The 24,149-nt window shown below is 32.2% G+C and overlaps 4 protein-coding genes across 4 annotated transcripts in view; all 4 read right to left on the bottom strand.

Moving 5' to 3' along the window:
• The window catches only part of LOC145311894 (transcription initiation factor TFIID subunit 6-like), a 30,344-nt gene extending 23,953 nt beyond the window's left edge, over positions 1-6,391 (bottom strand). Inside the window, exons 1-5 of the mRNA XM_080150926.1 lie at positions 6,314-6,391; positions 5,709-5,751; positions 5,128-5,207; positions 4,657-4,736; positions 2,493-2,559 (exon numbers count right to left, since the gene is read on the bottom strand). Of these exons, the coding sequence (XP_080007052.1) occupies positions 2,493-2,559; positions 4,657-4,736; positions 5,128-5,207; positions 5,709-5,751; positions 6,314-6,361 (318 nt within the window). The 5' untranslated portion in view covers positions 6,362-6,391. The remainder of the gene's footprint in view (positions 1-2,492; positions 2,560-4,656; positions 4,737-5,127; positions 5,208-5,708; positions 5,752-6,313) is intronic.
• A 185-nt stretch (positions 6,392-6,576) lies between these two features.
• Slu7 (Pre-mRNA-splicing factor Slu7) lies at positions 6,577-16,571 on the bottom strand. The gene is made up of 11 exons (XM_080150925.1): positions 16,050-16,571; positions 12,905-13,059; positions 11,749-11,877; positions 11,053-11,196; positions 10,665-10,788; positions 9,642-10,182; positions 9,256-9,371; positions 8,486-8,580; positions 7,871-8,010; positions 7,418-7,526; positions 6,577-7,001 (listed from the first exon to the last, which is right to left on the bottom strand). Exons 1-11 carry the CDS (start codon positions 16,141-16,143, stop codon positions 6,876-6,878), a joined length of 1,773 nt encoding a protein of 590 aa, XP_080007051.1. The 5' UTR covers positions 16,144-16,571; the 3' UTR covers positions 6,577-6,875.
• A 1,199-nt stretch (positions 16,572-17,770) lies between these two features.
• Positions 17,771-20,500, bottom strand: LOC145311898 (splicing factor U2af 38 kDa subunit-like). Its single transcript, XM_080150931.1, has 5 exons — positions 20,354-20,500; positions 19,810-19,866; positions 18,959-19,070; positions 18,649-18,730; positions 17,771-18,440 (listed from the first exon to the last, which is right to left on the bottom strand). Exons 1-5 carry the CDS (start codon positions 20,498-20,500, stop codon positions 18,176-18,178), a joined length of 663 nt encoding a protein of 220 aa, XP_080007057.1. The 3' UTR covers positions 17,771-18,175.
• A 24-nt stretch (positions 20,501-20,524) lies between these two features.
• LOC145311897 (uncharacterized) lies at positions 20,525-22,366 on the bottom strand. The gene is made up of 2 exons (XM_080150929.1): positions 22,106-22,366; positions 20,525-21,236 (listed from the first exon to the last, which is right to left on the bottom strand). The coding sequence occupies exons 1-2, from the start codon at positions 22,316-22,318 to the stop codon at positions 20,592-20,594; spliced, it is 858 nt and encodes a 285-aa protein (XP_080007055.1). The 5' UTR covers positions 22,319-22,366; the 3' UTR covers positions 20,525-20,591.
• Between the last annotated feature and the right edge of the window lie 1,783 nt (positions 22,367-24,149).

Below are 24,149 nucleotides of genomic sequence, written 5' to 3' on the forward strand. Positions count from 1 at the left end.
AAACGGCTAAACGGCTGAGCCGTTAGCCGTTACTTTTTCAACTTTTTGTTCGATTTAGGGAAAATAGACCTACCAAGGATTACTCATGCAAAATTTCAGATCTAAATTCGAATTGTAAGTGCCATTTGCTCACTGATTACGAGATGGTTGCATTAAACCCCCCCCCACAGTGGTCTATTTTGGCCTTTCGGTGGACATTTCACCTACCTCTACTCAAAGTCAATTTTCTCAGCTTGTAGTTGATAGAATCGTTCAAAATAAAAAGCATGCGCCTTATTATTACCCAATACAACTAGTATGTGCATCTATGGAAGGAAAACAAAAGCCAATTTGTCTAGAAAATACTTTAAAACTTAGCTAAAATTTTATATTTTCATAATTTTTTATTGGGTCGTAGAGGGCCTTAATCGATGATTAAAGCAAAAAAAAAAAAAAAAAACCTTGAAGCATTAATAAATATTACTTTAGAAATGAGTATATGCCCTATCACCAATCTTTCTGCAACATACATTTGATACAACTAATTGACGTTTCTTTACCCTTTTTTTACGAAGTTATTTTCTCTTAGATTAATAATAATACTTAATGTAATTAGTAATAAAAAACAAGGATAGGTAAAAGTTACTTTATTAGAAAGGAATTTATCAAAAAAATGTAGTTTTAGTGGTAACCCAAGTCGTTGCTTCTAATCACGAAATAAATACACAGGGATATGTTACTTGAAGACAATCTTTTGGGCCTCCAAATGAAAGTTTCATACAGCATGCAATAGCAGCAAGGAATAGGACATACGACCGTAAATTACACTGGTACCCAAAGTTTTATACATATGTTATCTTGTTTGATGGCCCAAAAACTTTGAGTACTCTTTATTGAAATTGATTGGTTGGTTCCAAACTAGAAGTGTCCAAATTGTTTTACCAATAATAAAGGGATAATTTGTTTAGGGATGGATATCATTATCAATTAATCATCCATTGTCTTATCCCTTTAGATTACTTATGCAATAATACTTTAATAGGATGAAAAATGATTAAATTCGATGACTGAAAAGTCGGAGGCATTGTTCCTTAGATGCCATGTCTTTGACGAAAATGAATTTCCAGATGGTTTTTAGCCTAGCAATGGATTTATTATTACTTGAATGTTACACCAGATTTTTATGTTGTCAAATAAAGGGAAACTCCCAGCGGACTAAAATAACGATACCCCCCAATAACCCTCCTTTACCCCATCCCATCTCCTACTCAATAAATGAACTGACCAATAAACAAGTTCCATGTTTTAGGAAACTCTCAGCGGACTAAAATAACGATACCCCCAAATCCACCTTTTTCTAGCCCATACCCTCTCTTACTTGATAAATGAACTGACCAATAAACGAGTTCCAAGTTAGCAAGCTAAATTGACGACAATTTTTCCCCTGTCATAATATCCACGTATTCTATATCCATTAGTCTAGCTGGAACCTGCGGCTCTAGCATAAAGGGTAATGCGTTTGCTACTTTTTATTTTGTGTAAAACATAATCATACTAGAGACGTTAAAAAAGGCTGCAGCTTTGTTAGGCACGTTACTTTTAGAGTATAGGCATTGTATTGGCCCTTGAATTGATAAATGTAACAACAAGACATTTTTATTGGTATTATACCTACTCGTTTAACAAAAATAAAATTATAGTTAGAAAATCTGTTTTAGATATCTTACATAACAAACAAACAAATTTAAACATTAATGATATTATGTTATTAAGAAGAAATAAGTTAAAATGCATTTGGAATTAAAATTAACAGAGAAAAGAAAAAATCAAATTTTTTTTCCTTTCATCTGTTGCAATTTTCGAGTTTACCCTCTAAAGATAAAGTAAAAATTTGAAATAAACCGGGCCCCGTAACAACCTAAACTAAACATCAAACTATGGCATTATACCTGTATTTTAAGAATAATATATGGTTTGGTATGTTACGGGGCCCGGTTTTTAGTGAAAACCATAAAAAACTGAAAATTATTGCCAAAATTTTTTGCAAAAATATGTAGGAAATGACATAATTTTTTTAAAAAAACAATAATAAAATGGATGAAAAAAGTAAAATAAAATTCTAAAACACCAGTTTCCTAATATATCATGTAATATTATGAATATAAATAGGTGAAGAAACTTCATTGTATCGATGTAACACTGAAAAAAAATATTTTTTCCAAAGATGGTGAAAATTCAAAAGGTAAAATTCATGACGTGAAAATAATCATTAACCTTCATGTTTCAAAGTCCATAATTCATCAACCAGTAGTTGAAAAGACAAAAACTCTTCAGTTTTATATGAGATAGGGTATATATTTTCAAAATGAATTATTAATTATGAGGAATTCCAATGTTGATTTTTGGCGAAATGTCCGGCCTTAGACCACTGTGCCCCCCCCCCCCTTAAGTGTTATTTATATATAATACATATATTCATTGCATTCCTGGGTAAATATTAGAATAATACTTACATGAAATCCATACAATGGTTCGTGTCCTTGTACTTTCAGAGCGTAGTCGACATCAGCGCTCGTCAATCTAAAAACAATTTCTTGTTAGATAGAAATAAACATCATTATTATTATTGCAATTTGCAATTTTGTTATTGTTGGTAACGTGGCTTCACTAAAAATTAGGCATTCGTAAAGGTGTGTCCAAACCACTTAAAAGTCGAATTGCAAAATATCTGTCATTAGTGTGAAAATAGATCAAATATGATTATTTTGTTTAGGCAGCCAGCACAGTATGTCATAGATCAAATAAGCCTACACCTACGTACCTACCTAACTCTGTGGTGATCAGATGAAAGAGAGGCAGCCCGTAATAGATCATATGAAGGATGGCTCTTCTACCAATTTTATTTATGTCATAGATCAAATATATTTTTTCTTTGTATTTTATCATGTCCAGCTTATTTGATTATATTTATTATTATGTTTCATGCTACTCTATAATTACAGAGTGTCTGTTCACTCTGGGGTTTATATTCTTTAATGAACATTTAGCAATAGATCATATATATGTGTATTTCAGAGAGAGTGTTAACAATGCTGTTTGGCTAGAGTTATGGTTATACTATGTTCTTGTTGGTGAGTCACGCTACTAAAACCCACTTTTTCAATTAGTTTACAAAGATTGATATTCATACATTCCCAAATACCCAAACTTGACATTTTGCTAATAAACTTATTAACTCAGATAATGATATTAGCAACCTATAAACAATACCTCTGTTTAATAGTTAAATGTTCTTTCTTTCCTTAAAAATTCATTAGTTTGATGAGGGTTGTGCTAAATATGGATAATGATATATATAGACATGTGAGCATATGAGGACACGTAGACTTATGTGGACATATGTACGTATGTCCATATATAAAGACATGTTAACATATCACGTCAAGTTTTATAACCGCAATGTGAATAGAAGTATCTTTTCTATCCTCAGCTGAACATGATGAAATTAAAAATTAATTTAAATATGTTGCATAAAAAGTTATGATAGTTTTAAACAGAGGTATTCCCAGGGGAACGAGATTAAAGTTTAAGCTCCAAACTTGAGAACTTTTACTAAGGAGTTTTTACAGACTTTTTAATGTAGTTCAGCTCCTCTACAATTAGGATAGGATTGTTTAATAATTTGGTCAATACAATTCGGGTTTTACATTCATCAAAATAAGAGAGGGGTAGGTTTCTGGTAAAATCCTTAAAGGTTATGTGTTATAAGTAAAAAACAGTAGAAGAACGATAAAAATTTATGTTAACTTAAAAAAAAACATTTTTGTCTGTAGTTCTTTTCAATAAGAAATACACATATTTAGTGAATATTATCGTTCTACTACTATTTTTAAGCCTTAAAACACACACCTTTACGGATTCTACCAGAAACCCAACCCTCTCTTTCTAGTATAAAATTGAATTGTTGTCCTTTGTTACGCCTATAAACTTATATCTATTACTTTCTTGTCGTGTAAACAAAACTAAATCTATAAGTTGAGATGCATCATAACCCAGACATTTACCTGGATCTAGATTTGGGAAACTTTTTCGTATGCTAACAAATTGCTTTCTGCCCTTTTGTAGCGACTATGTTGAAATCTAAAACGCTATTTTGGCTGATATTGAAAGACCCAATTGAAAGTCGGCACAGGGTCCAAAGGGTGAGGACATACAGTTATTCAACCCCTTACCCCTCTAGTGTCGTACTTTATTAAATAAACAATGCTAAACATCCGACTCCCTCTTTATTATTGTTAAAAAGTTGTCAAAAAATTGTTATTGCTGCGACACTTATGGACATAACTGTTACTGGCTTTGGTTCTAGTGACATATATTTATGTTATTTTGTAAACAGTAAAATAAGTCGTTTAATAGGAAAATTAATAATGTTAATGGATATGTCATTATTTGAATCTTACACCAGATTTTCATGTTCTCTAATTAAGTGGAACACGCAGCAGGCTAGATTAACATATCACCTTATTCCATTCCCTCTTCTCCTAATGGATGAACGAACTGGCCAATAAAAGAGTTTCATTATAGCAAGCTAAATTGACGACAATTTTTCCATTGCAAAAAATCCATGTTTAATATCCATTATAATATAAAGGACACTTAGTCAAGAAAGCTTTTTACCGTGTTCGTTTTCCATGGTTCATAAACTTCTGAGCATTCTGTACCACTATTCTTAGTCTATATGTAATATCATCTCCAATCTAAATATAAATATTTTGTATCACTGTTCTTAGTCTATATGTAAAATCATCTCCAATCTAAACATTAATATTTTGTATCACTATTCTTAGTCTATATGTAATATCATCTCCAATCTAAATATAAATACTTTGTATCACTATTCTTAGTCTATATGTAATATCATCTCCAATCTAAATATAAATATTTTGTATCACTATTCTTAGTCTGTAGGTATGTAATATTATCTGCAGTGAAATATTTTTTGCAATAGGGGAAAAAATTAATCTTATGCAGAATATACAACCCTGCAACAATGTTAGGTAACGTCTTTGAGTCCTAACTCTTTCCAGGCCATATGAAGCTGCGTTACCAACCATCTACATTAAATGCAGCAGATTTAAGCTTGCTAACCTCTTTAAGAGCCTCATCAGCTACACCTTGAATGCCAACAGACTCGCCCATAGCCTTCACTATCGGAACACTCATACCATTTCCTGATTTTTTAATTCTCATATGATATGGTGGTTTAAATTTGATTAAAAATTTAATATCTATCCCCCTATGATAATAATTTGAATAAGCATGATTTTTTTCTGTCCTATACTAGCTTTATACCCAGTTGAGACACCTGTCATAATCATTATAAGTATAAGTGTTTAATAAGAAGTGATTGACAAGATCTGCTTTTATTAAAAACTGATGGCTTTTCGAGAACAAAAAAGATTACTCCGTGTATAACAGACATACAATCCTAAAATAAAAATCAGTAGAAAAAAAGCGATGATACGCAAAACTTCGTTACCAAGAATAAGAAGTATAAAACTTAAAATATAATTTTAAATACAATCTTAGAGGTTGTTAGAGCAATAAATATGTAGAAAAACATTAGATTTGTTTTGTGTATTTTGGTGGAATAGTTAAAAACTTAAGTATGCCTATCCTTTTATATCAAAGACTAAAAAATATTGTAACTGGCCATCCATATGTAAAAATTCCTGGCACATCTTGTCCTTCATCCATGGGCTCCTCGCCGTCTCCTGTTCAGTAGTGTTCATATAATAACAGGGATCTTAAGGGATAATACAAAGGACGATAAACTGATGTACATGCACATTATATAAATAAGAAAATTACTCATTCTGTAGATTAGAATTGTTGGATGAAAGGTTTGGTCACTTCTAGTTTGAACCAACTCATCAAAATTTAATAGAAGCAACGAACAAGATACTATAATTTAGAGTCAAGTCCAAAATCTCCTCCCTGCCTGTATGATTCCAACATAATTCGCGTCTGTCAACATCACGAGTAATGAGTTAGAAATCGAGAAAACTAACTTAAGATGTAACAAATTGCTTCTATTGGTCATCTAATATCCATGAATCATTAAACGCTTTTTCTGTGTCCTCGTCCTGGGACAATTTTTATCCCCAAAAATCATTTTTTTCTGTAGGGGATGGTGAGGTGTGGAAATCATTCCAACTTTCACCTCGGGTTAAATATTACAGAGAAGCATGCTCCCCCTCCATGAACCTGACCAAAACGATTAGTTTTTTAGTCAAACTTAAAATTATTCATTTAAGTTGTTGTATATCAACATTCCTGTGCCCAAATCCATCGCCTGGGATTCTCGTTCCTCCATCATCATTTTAAAACATTTTTTTGTATCTGCAAATATTTATCTAATATTAAGTTTGGTATTTGATTACATGATACAAATAATGAATATAGAATTACACCAACACGGGAAAGCAGTTCATTTTCAAAAGAGTTTAGGTTAGATTTATAAAATGAATAGATCCCCCAGAGGGGACGTATATGCTTTCAGAAGGGGGAATTCCAAAGAAACAAAGTAGGAAAAAATCTGAGTTTTACAAAATTTATTTTTGGATAAGATTTTCGATTAAGCTTTTTTAACAGTTTAATATTATACAAATGAATTCTAAAGTTTTTAAAATGAATTATTTAACAGAACAATTTTAAACATATTAAGACTGGTTGATAAATATTAGTCCTCAAGATATTAGGACAAAAGTTTTACATTGAGAGGAAAAAAATAAAAAGAACCGAAATTTAATTCTTAATAAAAATGCAAACACAATTGATTTTAAGTAAATATTTTTTATCCAATCAAGAACAAAACAATACAAAACTAGAATACATTACAAAAATTTAGCCATAGGATCTTCTGCCCTCTGCTTCTTGAGGTAATAAGCTTCCATTTCTTCCTCTGTGGGCTCCTTGTTGCTTGCAGCCATACTGTTGTACGGACGCTTTCTTTCATCCATCTAGAAGAAAATATTGATTTTTAGTATCATTTACAAATATTCATAGACTAATGACGATTCACAACCAACCACTTCAACCCATAATATGTTACCTACCTACTACTGGTGATATGTCAGTCGCGTACAGGAGGAGTAGATGGGGGAGGGGGGGAATGAATTTACTCATAAAAACGCAAACTTCATTACACTGCTGTTATCTTTGGCTGTTGTTGAATCTTACTTAAGTGTCATAAACTACAGTTAAATGAGAAACGAAAAAATCTTCCTTGTTGAAACCAAAGATACAAATTGCTTTAAAAATATATCATATGATATGTACCTAGTGAATTGATCATAACATGAAACGATGATTGTCTTATGATCATGTTTAATTTGTATATTTTTTTCTACCTGTTTACCTCGATCAAAAATCTTACCTTCATTATCTTTTCAACATTTCTTTCCTCTTGTTCTAATTTCTTAAGTGCCTCCTTCACTTTCTTTTGTTTCTTTACCTCTTCATCATCAGAATCACTATCACTCGAACTAAAAACAAATTATTTAAGGGATATTTTCATGAAGTGTATTTAACGGATTCGGGTATAATATAAAAATATTCTACATAAAAAAGTACCTAGCTTTAACCTTTCAATAATAAAGAGAAGGGGAAGGGGGGGGGGACGGGACATTGGGACAGTAATTTACTCTAGTTACGCCAAAAGTTCTAATACATTTCCTCATTCGTTGGCCAAAAAACTTTGAGTACTTTAATAATATCTTAATTAGACAGTTCAATTTGAAAATATTTCAACAATAAAACTTAAAATCATCACTTCAGAAAAAAGATTGTTGTTGGACTTATCACAATAACTATTTATCAAAAATCCAACCTGCTAGAAGAAGAATCTCTCTTCTTTTGCTTTTTCTTTTTCTTCTTTTGTTTCTTCTTCTTTTTCTTTTTCTTCTCAGTTATGGAGAATTTAGGTTCTGAGTCTTCGCTTTCTGATGAATCAGCATCTTCATCTGCCTCCTGAGATCAACAAATGTAAACACAAGAGTATTTAACAGCTGTTTCAAATTGAATTAGGTAAGTTTAAAGTTAATTAATGTAGGACACCTGTCATATCAAAGTTGTTTACCTATTAAAATAAAGATAGTAAATTATCCCCCCCTCAATTTACGAGGCTAGAAAAGTAACAAAAAGAACTAGGGTTAGATAATTTACTCTCTGTTGACCTATCCTTGGCAAAACCTCTCTAAAAAGTATATTAAATATTTTTATTTCCGTTTTTAGTAACGTTCCAAAAAAATTGATAAAAGCGTTAAAATTACTAAAGTTGTTTCTCATTCCCATGCTGAACTAAAAGCATTACTAAAACATTTTTTTTTTACCTTTAAAAGTCAAAATATAGATAGCTTTAGCCTAGGATTTTTGGTTATGATGAATAAAAAAAGTTACGCGTTTTTCCAGCAACTGGAACTGTTAAATATATGGTTGAGTTTACTTCTGTTTCCTTTTCTACAGCAGCTTTGGATGTTGATGGTTGGCTTGCTGGGGGCAGAGTTAAACTATTACTACTGATCTCCTTACCGGCGTTACCTAAATAAAATAAATTAATAGGTACCTAAGAGTTTTGTGCTCATGTCGTTAGAGTGAGTTGCTCTTGGACTGAACACCAACTTGTTAACTTAACACTTGACTGTAGTAGGTCCTTCGCCTCATACCCGGTGGTATGATACATATAAATATAGTACCAGGGGTGTATATTCTGCACAAGATTTATTTTTTACCCCGGCTACAAAATCTTTTATTCCCCCCCCCCCCCCCCCTAGTTTTTTTCTCACCAAGTAGGGGGGAAAATATTTAAAGAACTCTATATTTTATTTATTTTATGCCTCCTACCACACATTTTTTTAGTTTTTTTTTCACCAAGGAGGGGGGGGGGGGAATGGAAAAAATGTTTTCAGTTTTCTTAATTTTTACATTTTTTTCCCTCCAACCACTTATTTTTATCCCCCCCCCCCCCCCCCCTGAGCAGGGGATCCCATGTGAATATACACCCTGTATAATACTTAAAACTACAATACTACCTAATTTTTATGTCATAAAAGATCAAAAACATGTTAGCTAATCGCAATTGTAATATTTAACATAGGTACTAAGCCAAGCTTATGTTATAAATACTAAACATTTAAGAGAAAAACCTAGCATAACGAATGCATAATAGGAATTTGCAGACAGGTAATTAAATAGCTTCAATGAAATAAAAATTACCTGTACAATATGAATTTTTAACGACAGAGTGACAGCATTTATATCCCCATACTCCGCCAGTCCACCATGAACCAAACACACTCTTGTGATTATTGGGAAATACATCTTCTTCATACCTTAAAATTTACGATAAATTGGTTTATATCCCCAGTAATGATAAACAAAATTGCACATTCTGTAGATTGAAATATTCTGTTGAAAACTTGTACACCTCTATTTTGGAACAAACCAATCATGATTTGGTTAAGTACTTAATTTCTTTAAGCCAACCAACTATATGACGTTGTTATAAACCTGGGTACCAGTGTAATTTACCGTTCGATGTCCCCTCTCTCCCTAACTTATTGTTATGATGGACCTAAAAAAGTAAGATAAAAATTTAATACCTTGATCTGACGACTGTTTTTTCTTCTCCTTTCAAAACTTTTCCATGTCTCGAGTACTCCACATAATCCTCGGTTTGTGAAAATAACAATTCACGCGGAGGGGCTTTTAAATATTCCTCTCCGCCATATTTATCCAAAATTCCCTTGTTCATTTCTGATTTAAATTCATCCTTTTTGGTTTCATACTCTTGCTTTAATACTTCTAATTTAGTTGGCTCGGCTAGCATGTGAACATCCAGGCCTTTCCTGGAGGCCTCCCACGCAAACATTGTACTCTTGGCATGATTCACAGTATCACCAGAAATTCTGACAAAGTTATCTCCAGCGTAATCCAACTCATCCACACTTTTGCCCGTCCCCTCATATGGATTCTTTCTCATAGATCTTGTCTTGGGGTCATAATGGGCAGAGTTAGGGTCAAGATTTCTCAGATATTTAGCTGTGTCCTCACGAATTCTCAGATTTCTGACAGTGTATCTTTCCGAGGCGTCTACTTTTGTTCCCACCATGTCCATGGTGTCGACGTATTTATCCTCGTCATCTGGTCACATTATACATTACATTTTATTCCAGTTTATTTAAAATAATAACTTTTCATTCTATTTAATTAATATCTATAACGTTTCTTTTAATTATAGGTACCTAATGAAAATAAATTTGAATGTTTGTTAAGCAGGGATGCGGAGCTGTTTGATTTTTGGTGCGGTTCCTGCTCCGACATAAAATCAAGAAAAATTCAACAAATTTTTTTTTTCTAAGTCTTTTTTTTTACTTTAAAAGGTTTTACAATGTCAATTTTTGAGAAAAATGGACTTGAAAAACTTAAAAGGGGCATTTGTACACGACGCAACAGAATTACCAAATTTTAATATAAAAAAAATCTCTTTTTGGTAAAAGATAAAAACTTGATTATGTAGATTGTAGAACTATTGTATGTTCAAAAAGATTTGTTATATTCTGATATAGTATTTTCTAAATTTTTGAATTCATGTTAAAATGATAGAAAAACATATTGTATAATTCCTTCATGTTCACTGCTTTCCTCTCCATCATCCTCTTCATCCTTGCCAGGCTCAGGCTTAGCAAGCTTCTCCTTCTTTACAGCCTTCTTAGCCTCATCAAGCTTATTAAAGTCCTCTACTACCTCCTAAAATAAACCAGTTTTTACTTTAAAAAGATGGTGACTATTTTAAAGTCATACACTCTCATACCTGCAAAAACACCAATGTCATCTAGCAATTTAAATTTATGGATTACAGTTTAAGCTATAAGTAAAGTAGGAATGTTTTAGCCAACCAACAGGCATTCTATACATAGATAACACTTCATAACTAAAGACACGCATTGTAACCAAGGGGTTGGTTGTCAATTGGGTGTTACTTAACATATTACAACTTCTATCCCAGCTTACCTGAAAATCTTCATTATCATAACCATTCCATCTGTCTCTCTTTCCATCAAATGAAGGATCCAAGGTTGGTTGAACAAACTCGTCTGGAGCAAAGTTAGCTCCTGTGAATTTGGCTCCAATTTTTCGTGGTCTCTCAAGGCAATCCTGTAAAACAAATATCATATTTAATGATTTTTATCACTTAATTATACGGTTATATTTATCAGGATGTCTCATTCTATCCGTCTGTTGATTAAAATCTTGCTAACCAATAGACTCTTATAGGCAAAGGTAAGTTTTATAACTATTTTTAGAGACGGTTCCACCATCCTTCCAAGACTATTCGCCGCCATCAGAAAAAAAATCCATAATTCTGTTTTACTTTTTCTTAAAAATAAAATAAAATTGAAAGTGGATTGACAGCTAAATCTCTATCCTTCCCTAAAATGTTCCTCAAGGCCTCTAGGGGCGTATCCGCTGTAGTAACTATATAAAGAATAATGAGAAAATATGAAAGGTATGAAAGCTTGGGTTTGTACAAAAATTATTTACGTATCTAATGAGTATCCAATTCCAAACTACTAAATCTTCCTTCTTACACAACCATGAGGGGAGTTATTTAAAATCAAAACTCACACCACAGAAAATAGCTGCTATTTCAATGAGCTATTACGCCACTTCTTACATCTTGGAAGAGCATAAATATTTTATTAGTACCTTTTTCTTGTGGGTCATGGCACCACAGTTCTCACAAGCACCCTTCCTGTATCTTGTTGCAGTTTTACTTGTGTCCACACCACGTTTGTACCATTCAGTTATACCAGAGTAAGTCTTGATCTTTTCCTCCTATACAAATATAATGTGTTACAAGTATTACTGAACCTGAACATTAATGAAAATAGCCACATGATGCTTTAAAAAAAATCTAAAAAAGATTTTAAATCTAGTGAGAAATATTTCACTTTAAAATGTTGCTGCAATTGAATATTTCCTAAAAACTAAGACTTTTACAGGCTGCTATCTGCTAAACGGCAAAATATTCGTGCATAGTATACATAAGACATACAAATATTCTAAAGGGAACTATCCACGAACGAGAGCAATTGATTCTAAGCACCTTCTAGCATTGATCCATAGTATTTTTTAGTGAATATACTAGGTTTATGTTTAATATTTAGTTTATTGACTGAAAAGTTAGGTTTCAACATGGTTTTATATGAAAAAACTTTAAAAAGTAAAGCAATTTTTGGTGCAATATCATCAAATGTTTTGATGAGTTCAAACTGTTTTTTGTAAAGCTTTGACACAAAAGTATATTATTTTGATTAAAATGTATATTTAGAAAAAGGGTTGGTAACTTGTAATATTGTAAACAGTTTAATTAAAGTACTTTTGTAATTTACAGCATTTGATGCTTTTCTGCTGTGTTATTTTATTTTGTCCTTTGAATTCAACAAAGCTTTTGATGATAAACATCAAAAAAACTATTTACATTTCAAAGTTTTTTTCATATAAAACCATGGTAAACCCTAATTTTTTAGTTCATAAACCAAATATTAATCATAAACCGAGTAATAGTATTATCACTAAAAAAATACTATGGATCAATCCTGGAAGGTGCTTAGAATCACTTGCTCTCGTTCGTGGATAGTTCCCTTTGCAAATAGCATTAATCTAAGTTGTCGCAAATAGTTGCCTACCTAAAAAATTATATGAAAAATTCAGAGGTAAATATTTAGGTAGGTATTTCATTTTTCAAACAAGGATTTTAATTCAAGCTATTAAAAAAAAACCTAAACAACTTAAATTACTAAAAATGTGAATACTTCTAAACATGAAAAGGTTTTATAATTTTAAAGACTACGTTACTAACCTGCTGACGTTGATGTTTGAGTGTTGGTCCTTTCGGGTCCAGATACCAGGGTGCATCTGAGATGTACTGGGGAATGTGGGGGTTGATGTCTTTGCCCTCTTCATCGACGGCAGCTGGTTCGGTACCTAACTTTCTGGCCTCTTCCAACTCTTTTGCCTGTTTTTGGATTCATCAATTTGTTACTTTTTCAAAATTAAATAAAGCAAATTGTATTAAAATCTATCCTTAATTAAAGCTTAGACTACAAAATCTTATTAACGCAATCAATTCACATATGAATTTTAATTCCTTTGGCTAGTGAAAACTCGTTTATGTTTATGTTTATATAATTCTCATGGCCCCTACTGGAGCATATCGAGAATATTAGGGCATCATCAAAACATGTTAATTTTATCACAGATATAAGTACCACTAATAGAATATTCTTCACATTAACGGTTTTGTTAAAAGTCTTTAAAGTTTGTCATATTCTTTCTTGAAAATGTACAGGTTTCTTGCAGATTTTACGTTATCTGGTAGGTTGTTCCATAGGTCGATGACCATATTGGAAAAAAAGTTTTTGTAGACATCTGTGTTTACCCGTTTTTTCTTCAGGTTGAGTGGGTTGGCAGCTAGTCTAGTGACTCTTCCCAAATTAACATTTGCTCTTGTAAACCAGATGTTTTCTTCAACTTTGTCAACTTTGTTGAGGATTTTGTAGACTTGGATCATGTCAAATCTGGTACGTCTGTCCTCCAGTGATGTGATTTTTAGTTCCTTCAGTTTATCAGCATAATTTGAGCTATTTAAGCCACAGATAGAGTTTACAGCTCTCTTCTGGACTTGTTCTAATATTTCAACATCTGCAGCAGTCCAGGGGTTCCAAGTTACTGTAGAAAATTCCAGGTGGGGCCGAATATAGCGTTTATACAGTTGAAGAAACACTGTTTTATCTCTGTAATGAAAAGCTTTCAGGGTCTGGTTGAGAACAAAGTTGGCTTTTCTTGCAGCTTCTTGACATTGTTGCGATGGTTTTAATGTGCTGGAGGTTAGAATACCAAGATCTTTTTCACTGTCAATTTTCTGGAGCTTAACATTGTCAATAAAATACTCAAATTTAGGGTTTTTACGTCCAATATGCATAACTTTGCATTTACTTTTATTGAATTCCATGCCCCACTGAATACTCCAATTGAAAAGATTATCAAGTGTTGTTTGAATAATCTTTCTGTCCTCATCACTGGTTATTTTGTGGGCTCCTTTGGTGTCGTCTGAAAACTTTTTCATCAAATCTATAAGTATTTTACAATCAATATCATTGATGAAAATTATGAACAGGATTGGACCAAGGATACTTCCCTGTGGTACACCTGAAAGAACTTCAATCCATTCTGAGAACACACCATTTAGGACAACTCTCTGTCTGCGGCCAGAAATCCAGTTTTCAATCCATTTCAAAAGGTTGCCATTGATGCCATGAGCTTTAAGTATAACAATTAGCCTTTGGAAGGGAACTTTGTCAAATGCTTTAGCATAGTCAAGGTAGATAAGATCGACAGAATCGCCTTCATCAAAAATTTGACAAACCTTTTCAAAAAATTCAAGAAGATTAGTTGCACAACTTCTATTCTTGGTAAATCCATGTTGACTAGATCTGATCAGGTTCTGTTCTTCAAGGTGGGCAACAATGTCGTCTTTGATGATAGATTCCATTATTTTACATGGAATTGGAGTCATTGCAAGAGGTCTGTGATTTGAAGGATTGCTTTTGGATCCTTTCTTGAAGACAGGTGTGATGTTAGAATCTTTCCAATCAGCAGGAATGTCGTTTGTTTGGAAAGATTTGGTATAAATCATTGTTAAAGGTTCAGCAATTTCAGATTTTACAGCCTTTAAAAGTACAACCTCAATTTTATCATTGCCAGGAGCAGAGCCATTTTTGAGTTTGTCTATCTTTGCCATCACCTTTTCTCGAGTAAAGTTTACAAATTCAAGTCTCTCATTAAATTCATGAGCTTCTGGTTCTGGGATGTTATTTGTGTCTTCTCTTGTGAATACACCACTAAAAAAGTTATTTAGTATTTCTGCCATTTGTTTTGGTTCTGAATGAGTTTCACCATTCTCATCTTTGAGTGGACCAATACTTGTCTTAACTTTAGTACGACTTTTAACGTAAGAGTAGAACTTTTTATCACTGCTGTTTGATGTTTTTGAGATATGTTTCTCATAACTTTTTTTGGCCTTTCTCACTGCATTTCTTATTTGTTTTTCTTGCGATACATAGTCATTATACTTAGTTTGGTCACTTTTACTGACTTTGTACAGTCTTCTTTTTTTCCTTATCATTGTAAGAATGTGCTTATTCATCCATGGAGGTTTCCCTGGAGACCTACGGTTTTTTCTGGGTACAAACTTTTCTTGCAGATTATCAATTTTGCTTTTCAGGGTAGCCCACATTTCAGAGGCAGATTTATTATGAAATTCATTTTTCCAATTCACTTCGCTCATGCCATTTTTTATTCCATTAAAATCTGCCTAGTTGGCTTTAAATAAATGAATCAACTTTGTGTGAAACAAACCACCCATTTTTGCTAACTGTAGGATAATTTTAACATTCTGTATTATAATTTTAGTAAAAACATCCATATTAAGTGGAGCAAATCTTCGCATTCAGAACTGGCAAGACAGAATAAGCAAGGGAGAGGTAGGTTTCGGGTAAAATCCGTAAAGGTGTGTGTTTAAAGGCTTAAAAATAGTAGTAAAACGAACGATAATATTCACTAAATATGTGTATTTCTTATTGAAAAGAACTATAGACAAATTTTTTTTTTAAAGTTAACATTTTTTATCGTTCTACTACTGTTTTTAACTTAAAACACATAACCTTTACGGATTTTACCCGAAACCTACCTCTCCCTTTATAGAGAATCTTTTAAAGAAATTAAGCATAAAATGCCGCTCATTGAAAAAGCAGCCAATATAAATACCGTTTTCCACATGAGCGAATGAAGCAACGAACGAACAAATAAGTTACCGAATAGCTTCACTACTAAAAAGTAAAGGACAGTACTTTAATATCATATCATCATCATTGCAAAGGTTCTCCTACGAAATTACTATTTATTGCACAAAACTTAATATAAATTCCTAACAAATTGATGAATTTCCTTTCTGTATTCATCTCGTGACTTCTTAGCTGGCCCATCGTCTCCTGCCTGCTTAACCAGCCGTGACACGGCTACTTTAGAAACTTGTGCCATTTTTATTTCAGTTGTTAGACCATCTGCAAATTTAATAATTTTTACTAAACAATGTAAACTTGGGAAAGGTAATCTGTCTAATATTTTATTAATAGTGGTTACTTACTTTACAAAAGTAAATATGAACTGAAATTAAACTACCTTTTCTTAAATATATTATAAAGTAAATACAATACAAATTTTGTTAACGATGACTAAAGTATAACATGACACAACCAAACGATGAGATCAATAGTTACATAGGTTTAATGTTAATAAATGCACAACAAAATAGAATCACAAGATTGTTTTAAAAGAAAAAGCAAAAACTTTAATATGCTTTTTAATTTACGTTACAGAATTTTTAATATCTTTGGTCTGTGAAGTTGAGGTACATAAAAAAGTTGATTTAGATAGAAATTAGCTAAGTATTATTTCATGATAAAAAAAACATCAGAATATACAAATATTGTTACAGGGGTGTATATTCCAGGGGTGTATATTCTGCATGGGATCCCCGGCTCAGGGGGGGGGGGGGGAAATAAAAATTAAGTGGTTGGAGGGGAAAAAAATGTAAAAATTAAGAAAACTGAAAACATTTTTTCCATTTCGCCCCCCTCCTTGGTTAAAAAAACTAAAAAAATGTGTGGTAGGAGGGATAAAATAAATAAAATATAGAGTTCTTTAAATATTTTTCTATTTCCCCCCCTACTTTTTAAGAAAAATCTAGGGGGGAAAAAAATAAAAAAATTTGTAGCAGGGGAAAAAAAATAAATCTTGTGCAGAATGAGAATATACACCCCTGGTATATTCTGCACAAGATTTATTTTTTTGTCCCTGCTACAAAATTTTTTATTTTTCTTCCCCCCCTAGTTTTTTCTAAACAAGTAGGGGGAAAATGGAAAAATATTTAAAGAACTCTATATTTTATTTATTTTATCCTTCCTACCACACATTTCTAAAAGTTTTTTTCACCAAGGAGGGGGGGAAATGGAAAAAATGTTTTCAGTTTTCTTAATTTTTTCATTTTTTTTCCCTCCAACCACTTATTTCTTATTTCCCCCCCCCCCCTGAGCAGGGGATCCCATGTAGAATATACACCCCTGTATTGTTATCAGTAAAATACTGGTTTTCTTTCTTTGGTTAGTTTCAAATACACGTAATTTGATGAAATTAATGTTTACAGTTCTACAAATTAGGCATATCTCTCACTTGTGTAAATAAGTGTATCATTAACTAAATCTACAGTGGCATAATGATCTTCTAAAAGATCTTCTAAACGCACATACTTACTTTGGAAAGCTCTTTCAAAAATGAAATAACTGAATTTTCGTCATGAAGAAGGAATTTTAATATAGGAAGATAATGTTTTTGTGATAATCCCGTAATCAATGTATTTGGTAAAGAGGAGTATGCAAGAACGAGAGCAAGTGATTCTAAGCACCTTCCAACAGTGATTCAATTTTTTTTGGTGAAAATACTATAGGTAGTTATGTTTAATTTCGTTATACCTATCAATTTAAAAAATAAGTTTCACCATGTTTTTATATGAATTTTTTTCAAATGTTCGCCATTTTTTTGTCGAGTTCAAACTGCTGGAACAGAACGAAAATCCTTTTTTTTAATGAAAAATGTTAAATTTAGAAAAAGGGATGGTAACTTGTAATATTGTTATTAGTTTTATCAGTGTATTATCAGCATTTGATAATATTTTAGCGTATTATTCTACTTGAACCTTTGAACTCAATTTTCAACGTTTTATTCTTAGAAAACCATGCTGAAACTTAATTTTTTAGTTGGTATAACTATAACAAACATAACCCTAGTATATTCACCAAAAAATATTTAGAATCAATGCTGGAAGGTGCTTAGAATCACTTGCTTTAGTTAGTGCATAGTCCCCTTTTATTGTTCAAAATAAGATATGTATATTCATTGCAATTGATTTCACCATACCTGTAATATTTTTTTTTAGCTTCTAGGATATTTGTAAATATTTCAGTTACTTGGATTACGGTATCTTCAAACAAATGATAAATAATCTAGAATAATTTTATTTCACAGGACGATTTTCTTTCCCTTTTTCTTTGTTGGCCTTCTTTTCTTTTTTTGACGACGACGTCTTAGCTCTATGTTTTCCCGACCCAATTTCCCTACTATACAATTCTTTTCTAAGCTCTCTTGAGATGGGTTTTAGATGCATGAAATTACAGAACCCAGCACGGGTACACTCTCCCATCTCATATTGTCTGCAGCAGGCTTCTCTGAAATCTGTGACTGGCGAGAGTTCTGCGTATATTGGACGTCCAGCAAACCATCTTTTAAAAATAAACCCGTGTTGGCCTATTGTTTAAAAAGGTAACAGTATGTGTACCTGTTTGACTGACCGAATCGCTGTCAATTTGAAAATGTAATAAAAAGACAGAAACTGAACCTAGTGTGAAATAGACAAAGATGGTGAAAATGCCCTCCCCATCTTATCAACCTATTAAATTATTCAAGGTTTTGTCAAGTACGAGGATATTCCTATTGTTTAATGCAGAGGCAGCTTTTTCAGCATCACTTTCATATCGAAATTTGATGTAAACATTGCCAACCAAATGGTCTCCTACAATAATCATATTTTTTAACAGAAAAATTTAGGACTAGTAGGTATAATATTTTTCAACAATAAAACTATGCTTTTTTTAGTATAGCTTAGAACCAGTTCTAATCCATCGGATTCGGTTTCAACGCCAAAATAAAAATTATTCTAAATAGATGATAGACTGAAAACTTTCTGATTGAAAAAGGTTTTATTATTTAATGTGGATTAATTAAGAAATATGATCTGTGCCTAAGTTATCACACACATTGAGTTCCTCAATCTCGCCATATTCATCCTCACATTCTACAAATACTTCCTCAAAGAAATTGTCGTAATGTTCTTGCATCTCTTCATCAGTAACCTTAAAAATGAACAATTTTATGTTTGCGCCGCCGTAAAAAAAAGTAAAATGTTTTGCTCTTAACTTAGCTGCGTAGATTCTTGGCATTTAAATCATCACAAATGTAAAACAGCTTAATAGACGATGCAATTTAAAAAGCGCACACTATATTAGCCTGCGTGGAATTTTTTACCTAAGGTAGGGAGTAGGGTTGGGCCGGATATCCGGTGTGGCCGGATATCCGGCCATTTTTAATATCCGGCCGGATACCGGATATTGAAACTATCCGGCCGGATATCCGGCTCAATAATTTTTTATACTTTACACCAAAACTCTCTGCTTTTTAAAATCTTAAATGGCTATAATTTTCTTATTATTGAAGCTAGAAGAACATTTTTTCTGAATAAGTTTAACTTTATGTAAATTTATTTAAGATTTCTGAAGAAATTTTTTTTTGACTACTTTAATATCTGGTAATTTGGCCGGATAACCGGATATTTGCCGGATATCCGGCATTTGAAATCAGCCGGATATCCGGCATTTGAAAACAGCCGGATATCCGGTATCCGGCCAAAAAAGTATCCGGCCCAACCCTAGTAGGGAGTAACCTAATGGCTGGTTGAAAAACAAGTGCATATTCACCCAATTTGTAAAGTAGCTGCACTACTAAGAAGGGAGCCTTTTGTAAAAATGATAAAACAAATTTTCTAATTTACTTAATAGGATGCTAGCTGCTACAAAGCTGAATTTATATACCAACCTGATTTTGGGTGCCGTTGGCAGCTTTTGTGGAATTGTGAGGATTTATATAAAGGTTCTGAAATAAATGTTTAATTTAAAAATTGCGAGTAGTTACCTTCTAAAAATAAAATAAAAAAATTACAATCATTGCAATGAATGACCGATTTTTTTACCTACTTATGGATTTTAAATAAGATACAATATTAGCAACATTGGAATAAAAAGGTCGTATTTAAAGCAATACACTCGCCGAAACCATGAATCAAACAGGATTAAAAAAAGAAATTCAATCAATCTGAATAGGTATATACAGAAAAAAAATACATCTAGCGCTAGCATACTACAAGTACAATCATAAAGGTTTACTTGAGCCAACTTACAATTTTTAAATTTGTTTTTGCATTATTAGACAAATCCTACCTATACAATAAATCTATAAAACCTCCACTTTTAGTTTTCGTTTCAAATGGCAAAATTAACCTATTCCTGCGTGAAATATACTTTAAAAAAAACATTTGGGGATATCTAAGACATCTATTTTCTAAAAAGAAGGATATTCTTACCTGCAGAACAACCGTTTGACTAAAGGTTGGTTTGTTATGTATTCTTGAGCACCTATCACCGTGTCGACATGCACCAATTTTAAAGTAAAAAGAACAATTAACTTTGTCCTTCTCCGTGCCAAATATTGAAGCAAGATGTTCAGCCATTTTGATTTCTTGAAAATATTTACATCTGAAAAAAATGCTTAAAAAATAACGTTTTCACTTCATTTAGAACAAGAGAATACAAGACAAGAAGTTAGTAAGTGATCTGAGGTTCGAATGAGATACCCAAGTCTTTCAACTTCATTGTTTGTTTCTTGATTTTCTCCAGAGTTTTTTCCTTTCTCTTTTCGTTGCTTTCATCAGATTTGTGAGAGTTGTGATATCTATGCAATTTCACTCTTTTCCTCATCAAAGGAGGATCATTAGGTTCAATGGGTCTTCTAAACTTAGAAAACATCTTAGGATGACATTTCTCTTCAGGAAGTACCTTACACTTGAGGATACAATTGTACATTAGGTAGTTGTTCATAGTCCCGGCAACAATCTCTGCGATGTCTTTGTACTTAAACTCAACATAAGCATATCCCTTGGATTTGCCACTCTTCTGGCTCCTGGCCAATATAAGGTTGGTCACCTTTCCAAACTGACCGAAATATGCCTTCATTTCATCCTCGTAGAAACCATGTGGAATATTTTTCAACATAATTACAGAATTGCTTCTTTCTGCGGGAGGTTCTTCTTTCTCGTATTCTTCCAAAGTCTTATTGTCATTTGCTTCGTTTTCCAAGGACATAAAGATTTTAGACTCATCCGCTTTTTTTGCTTTACCGTCTGATGACTTTCTCTTTACTTTCACTTTTTCCAGTTTCAGAGATGATTCTTTTTCATTTAGCTGTGCCTAAATAAAGGATAATTGTTAATATCTTATTGAAGGTAAAACATATTGGAATAACAGGAAATTATTTTTTATAAATCTGCCCGCAATATATTTATTTCTGATAAAAAACGGTCAAGATCAGCAAAATTTTACATAGAAAAACAAACAGACAAAAACTACCTACTTTATCTTGAGAATTTTATACTCTATTATAAATCATTTCGAATAAGTAGGATAATCGATGAGCGACACTTGTATCATCTATCTGTAATACAAAGTAGCTCGATGTCTGTCCGTCCCTTAAGATCTCGGTAACCACTGAACCGATCGGATTCTATTCTTTAGGGAATATACCTACTGGTCCGGTGGTGGTTTTAGGCTATTTTCCAAAAACAAAAAATCCTCCCCCATTTTTTTTGCTTAAGATTTCCTTGGTCCTTTTACGAATTTCGCCCTAATTTTTTTTGATCAACTCTGGGGAAAAGCCCATAAAGGCTAGTGGCGAAGTCGCTAGTTTTACATAAAGTAATCGTTTTTATTATCAAAAACATGGCAGATACTTTTGCTTTCGAATTATTAATGGAAATATTTTGAAATAGTCTCATCCACGTCTGCCCTTAGTAAATATAGAATGTCCTTAACAATGTACCTACTTTAGAGTGAGGTTGGGAGAGATTCAAAACTCCACTTTAACCTTAGTTTTTAATTTTATTTTAAGAGAGCGGGTTATTTGACTCTATGTTCGATTTCTATTGAGAAGGTGCCATCCCGAATATTTTAAATAAAAACAATCCAAGGACCCATTGTTAAGGTGAGTTAAATCAGTTCAGTTGGTAATGAGATTATACGGAACACATACAGACAATGAAACAACATAACGATTAACTTACTTTAGCTTCAATTTTTTTCGTCTTTTCCATTAACTCTGCAACCTCAGATTCTTTCATTCCAAATTTTTCTACAGTCGACTTTTTCATGATTTTGGGAGTCCCCTCCACAAATTCAGGCGCTTTGACTTTTTTAGTCCGCTTTGCAGGTTTCTCTGTCGTCTCATCGACTTTAGTAGGTGGATCCGAGACTGGTTTTGGTGCCTTCTTAGTCATTTTGAAAGTTTCTGAATATAAAGGTAACAATCTGTAACATCATCAAATTTCGATTTTAATATTGTCCAAGTAGTTACGTAAATATCAGATGAAAAAAAAATATTGGTCTAGATAACAATATCGATCTGAAATTTTGCATGAGTAATCCTTGGTAGGTCTTTTTTCCCTAAATCGAACAAAAAGTTGAAAAAAAACGGCTAACAGCTGGCGGCTCAGCAGTTTAGCTATTTTTTGGGCTATTTTCAATGCAAATCATCACGAAACCTATCTCCACATAATACTATTTTCTGCTCCAAAATGTTTTCGAACGGTTCTAGCCGGTAGTTGCTGGTACTAGAAATCTGAAAATGTTGTTTTTGTATCATTTCACATGATTTAAAGCAAAAATATGTTTCAAAAAGTTGATTCCTACGTAATTTATGACAGATATGCTCTAAAAATAGCCAAAAAACGGCTGAGCCGTTACTTTTTCAACTTTTTTGTTCGATTTAGGGAAAATAGACCTACCAAGAATTACTCATGCAGAATTTTAGATCGAAATTCGAATTCTAAGTGCCATTTATACATTGATTACGAGATGGTTGCATTAACCCCCCCCCCCCCCCTCTTTGGTCATTAAATAAGATATGTTAGGGCAATAATATCTTATTACTAGAAGATTATGACAGAATGAGCAACAACAATAATACCAAATCATAAGTTTTACATTAAGGGGATCAAATTGATTTCTCGTAATACATGCATCTAGTTTAAGTAAAAACATTAAAAAAATATCTTAGGAAAGCTCAACTAATACCACAATATCAAGAATGTATCTTTTAGTTTTCTTGATCTTTGTAATATTTCTGACTAGAAACTTAAATAATGACTTCATCACAATAATCCTAACTTTTGATAAATTCAAATGAAACACAGGTTTAGATATTTACGTAATGTTATAACTATTTTTGTGGTGTTTCTGGATGAAAGAGAATTAATTAACATAAATAAACACATTAATACCTAATTACTACCTTTCGTAATAAAAATCAACCGGTGGAACGCCCATAGCTACACTTAAAAACCCAAGATTGGAAGATGGACTCAACACATAAGATTTTTTGAAAACAGTTTCTTTTATTATGTATTTAGAATTGATTTATTTTCGGAAACCTGTTAATAATAGTTGGAGAGGCTATAGGTTAATTTTAAGACGAGCTACGTAATAATCATAGAATTTAAAGGAGTAGAATTTAACCAAATATTATATAAATGCATGTTCTAAATATGATTCTATTTAAAAACATTTTCAATGATATTAAGGTACATTTTTCTTATCATTTTGAATGTATCTGTATTTCATTTAATATTATAAAATAATTCTTAGTATATAATTGTGACTCGAGTATATAAATTCATAATAATAATAATATACGTTTTAATTGTATATGCATCGTGTGGTTGTTTTGTTATTATAAGCATATTATGATCAGCTGATTTATACCAACATAAATGTTTGCGCATGCGCAAACTTTTCCGAATTTTTTACTTTCATTTCCTACATTTCTCAAAGCTGACTTTTTAATTATAATCTATTTCATTAAATTTAAAACTTCCTAAATATTATAACGAAATTAAATTTTTTCTGAAAAAGTTTTATGTAGGAAGTGAAAAAATTCCAGAATCTAATCTCTTATTTTAAACGTTGCCAACTTGAGTTTCTTTAAAATACCTAAAAGAAATAAAAAATTTTATTATAATTCTTAAGCTTAGCCTAGTGATTTCTTAAATATAAAAAAAAAGAAATTATTTATATAATGAGATGGTTTAACAAATATTTAGTTGGTAACAT

Source organism: Acartia tonsa, chromosome 2 (genome assembly GCF_053477335.1).
Source record: "Acartia tonsa isolate MP-2025a chromosome 2, ASM5347733v1, whole genome shotgun sequence".
In the NCBI taxonomy this organism is placed as follows: Eukaryota; Metazoa; Arthropoda; class Copepoda; order Calanoida; family Acartiidae; genus Acartia; species Acartia tonsa.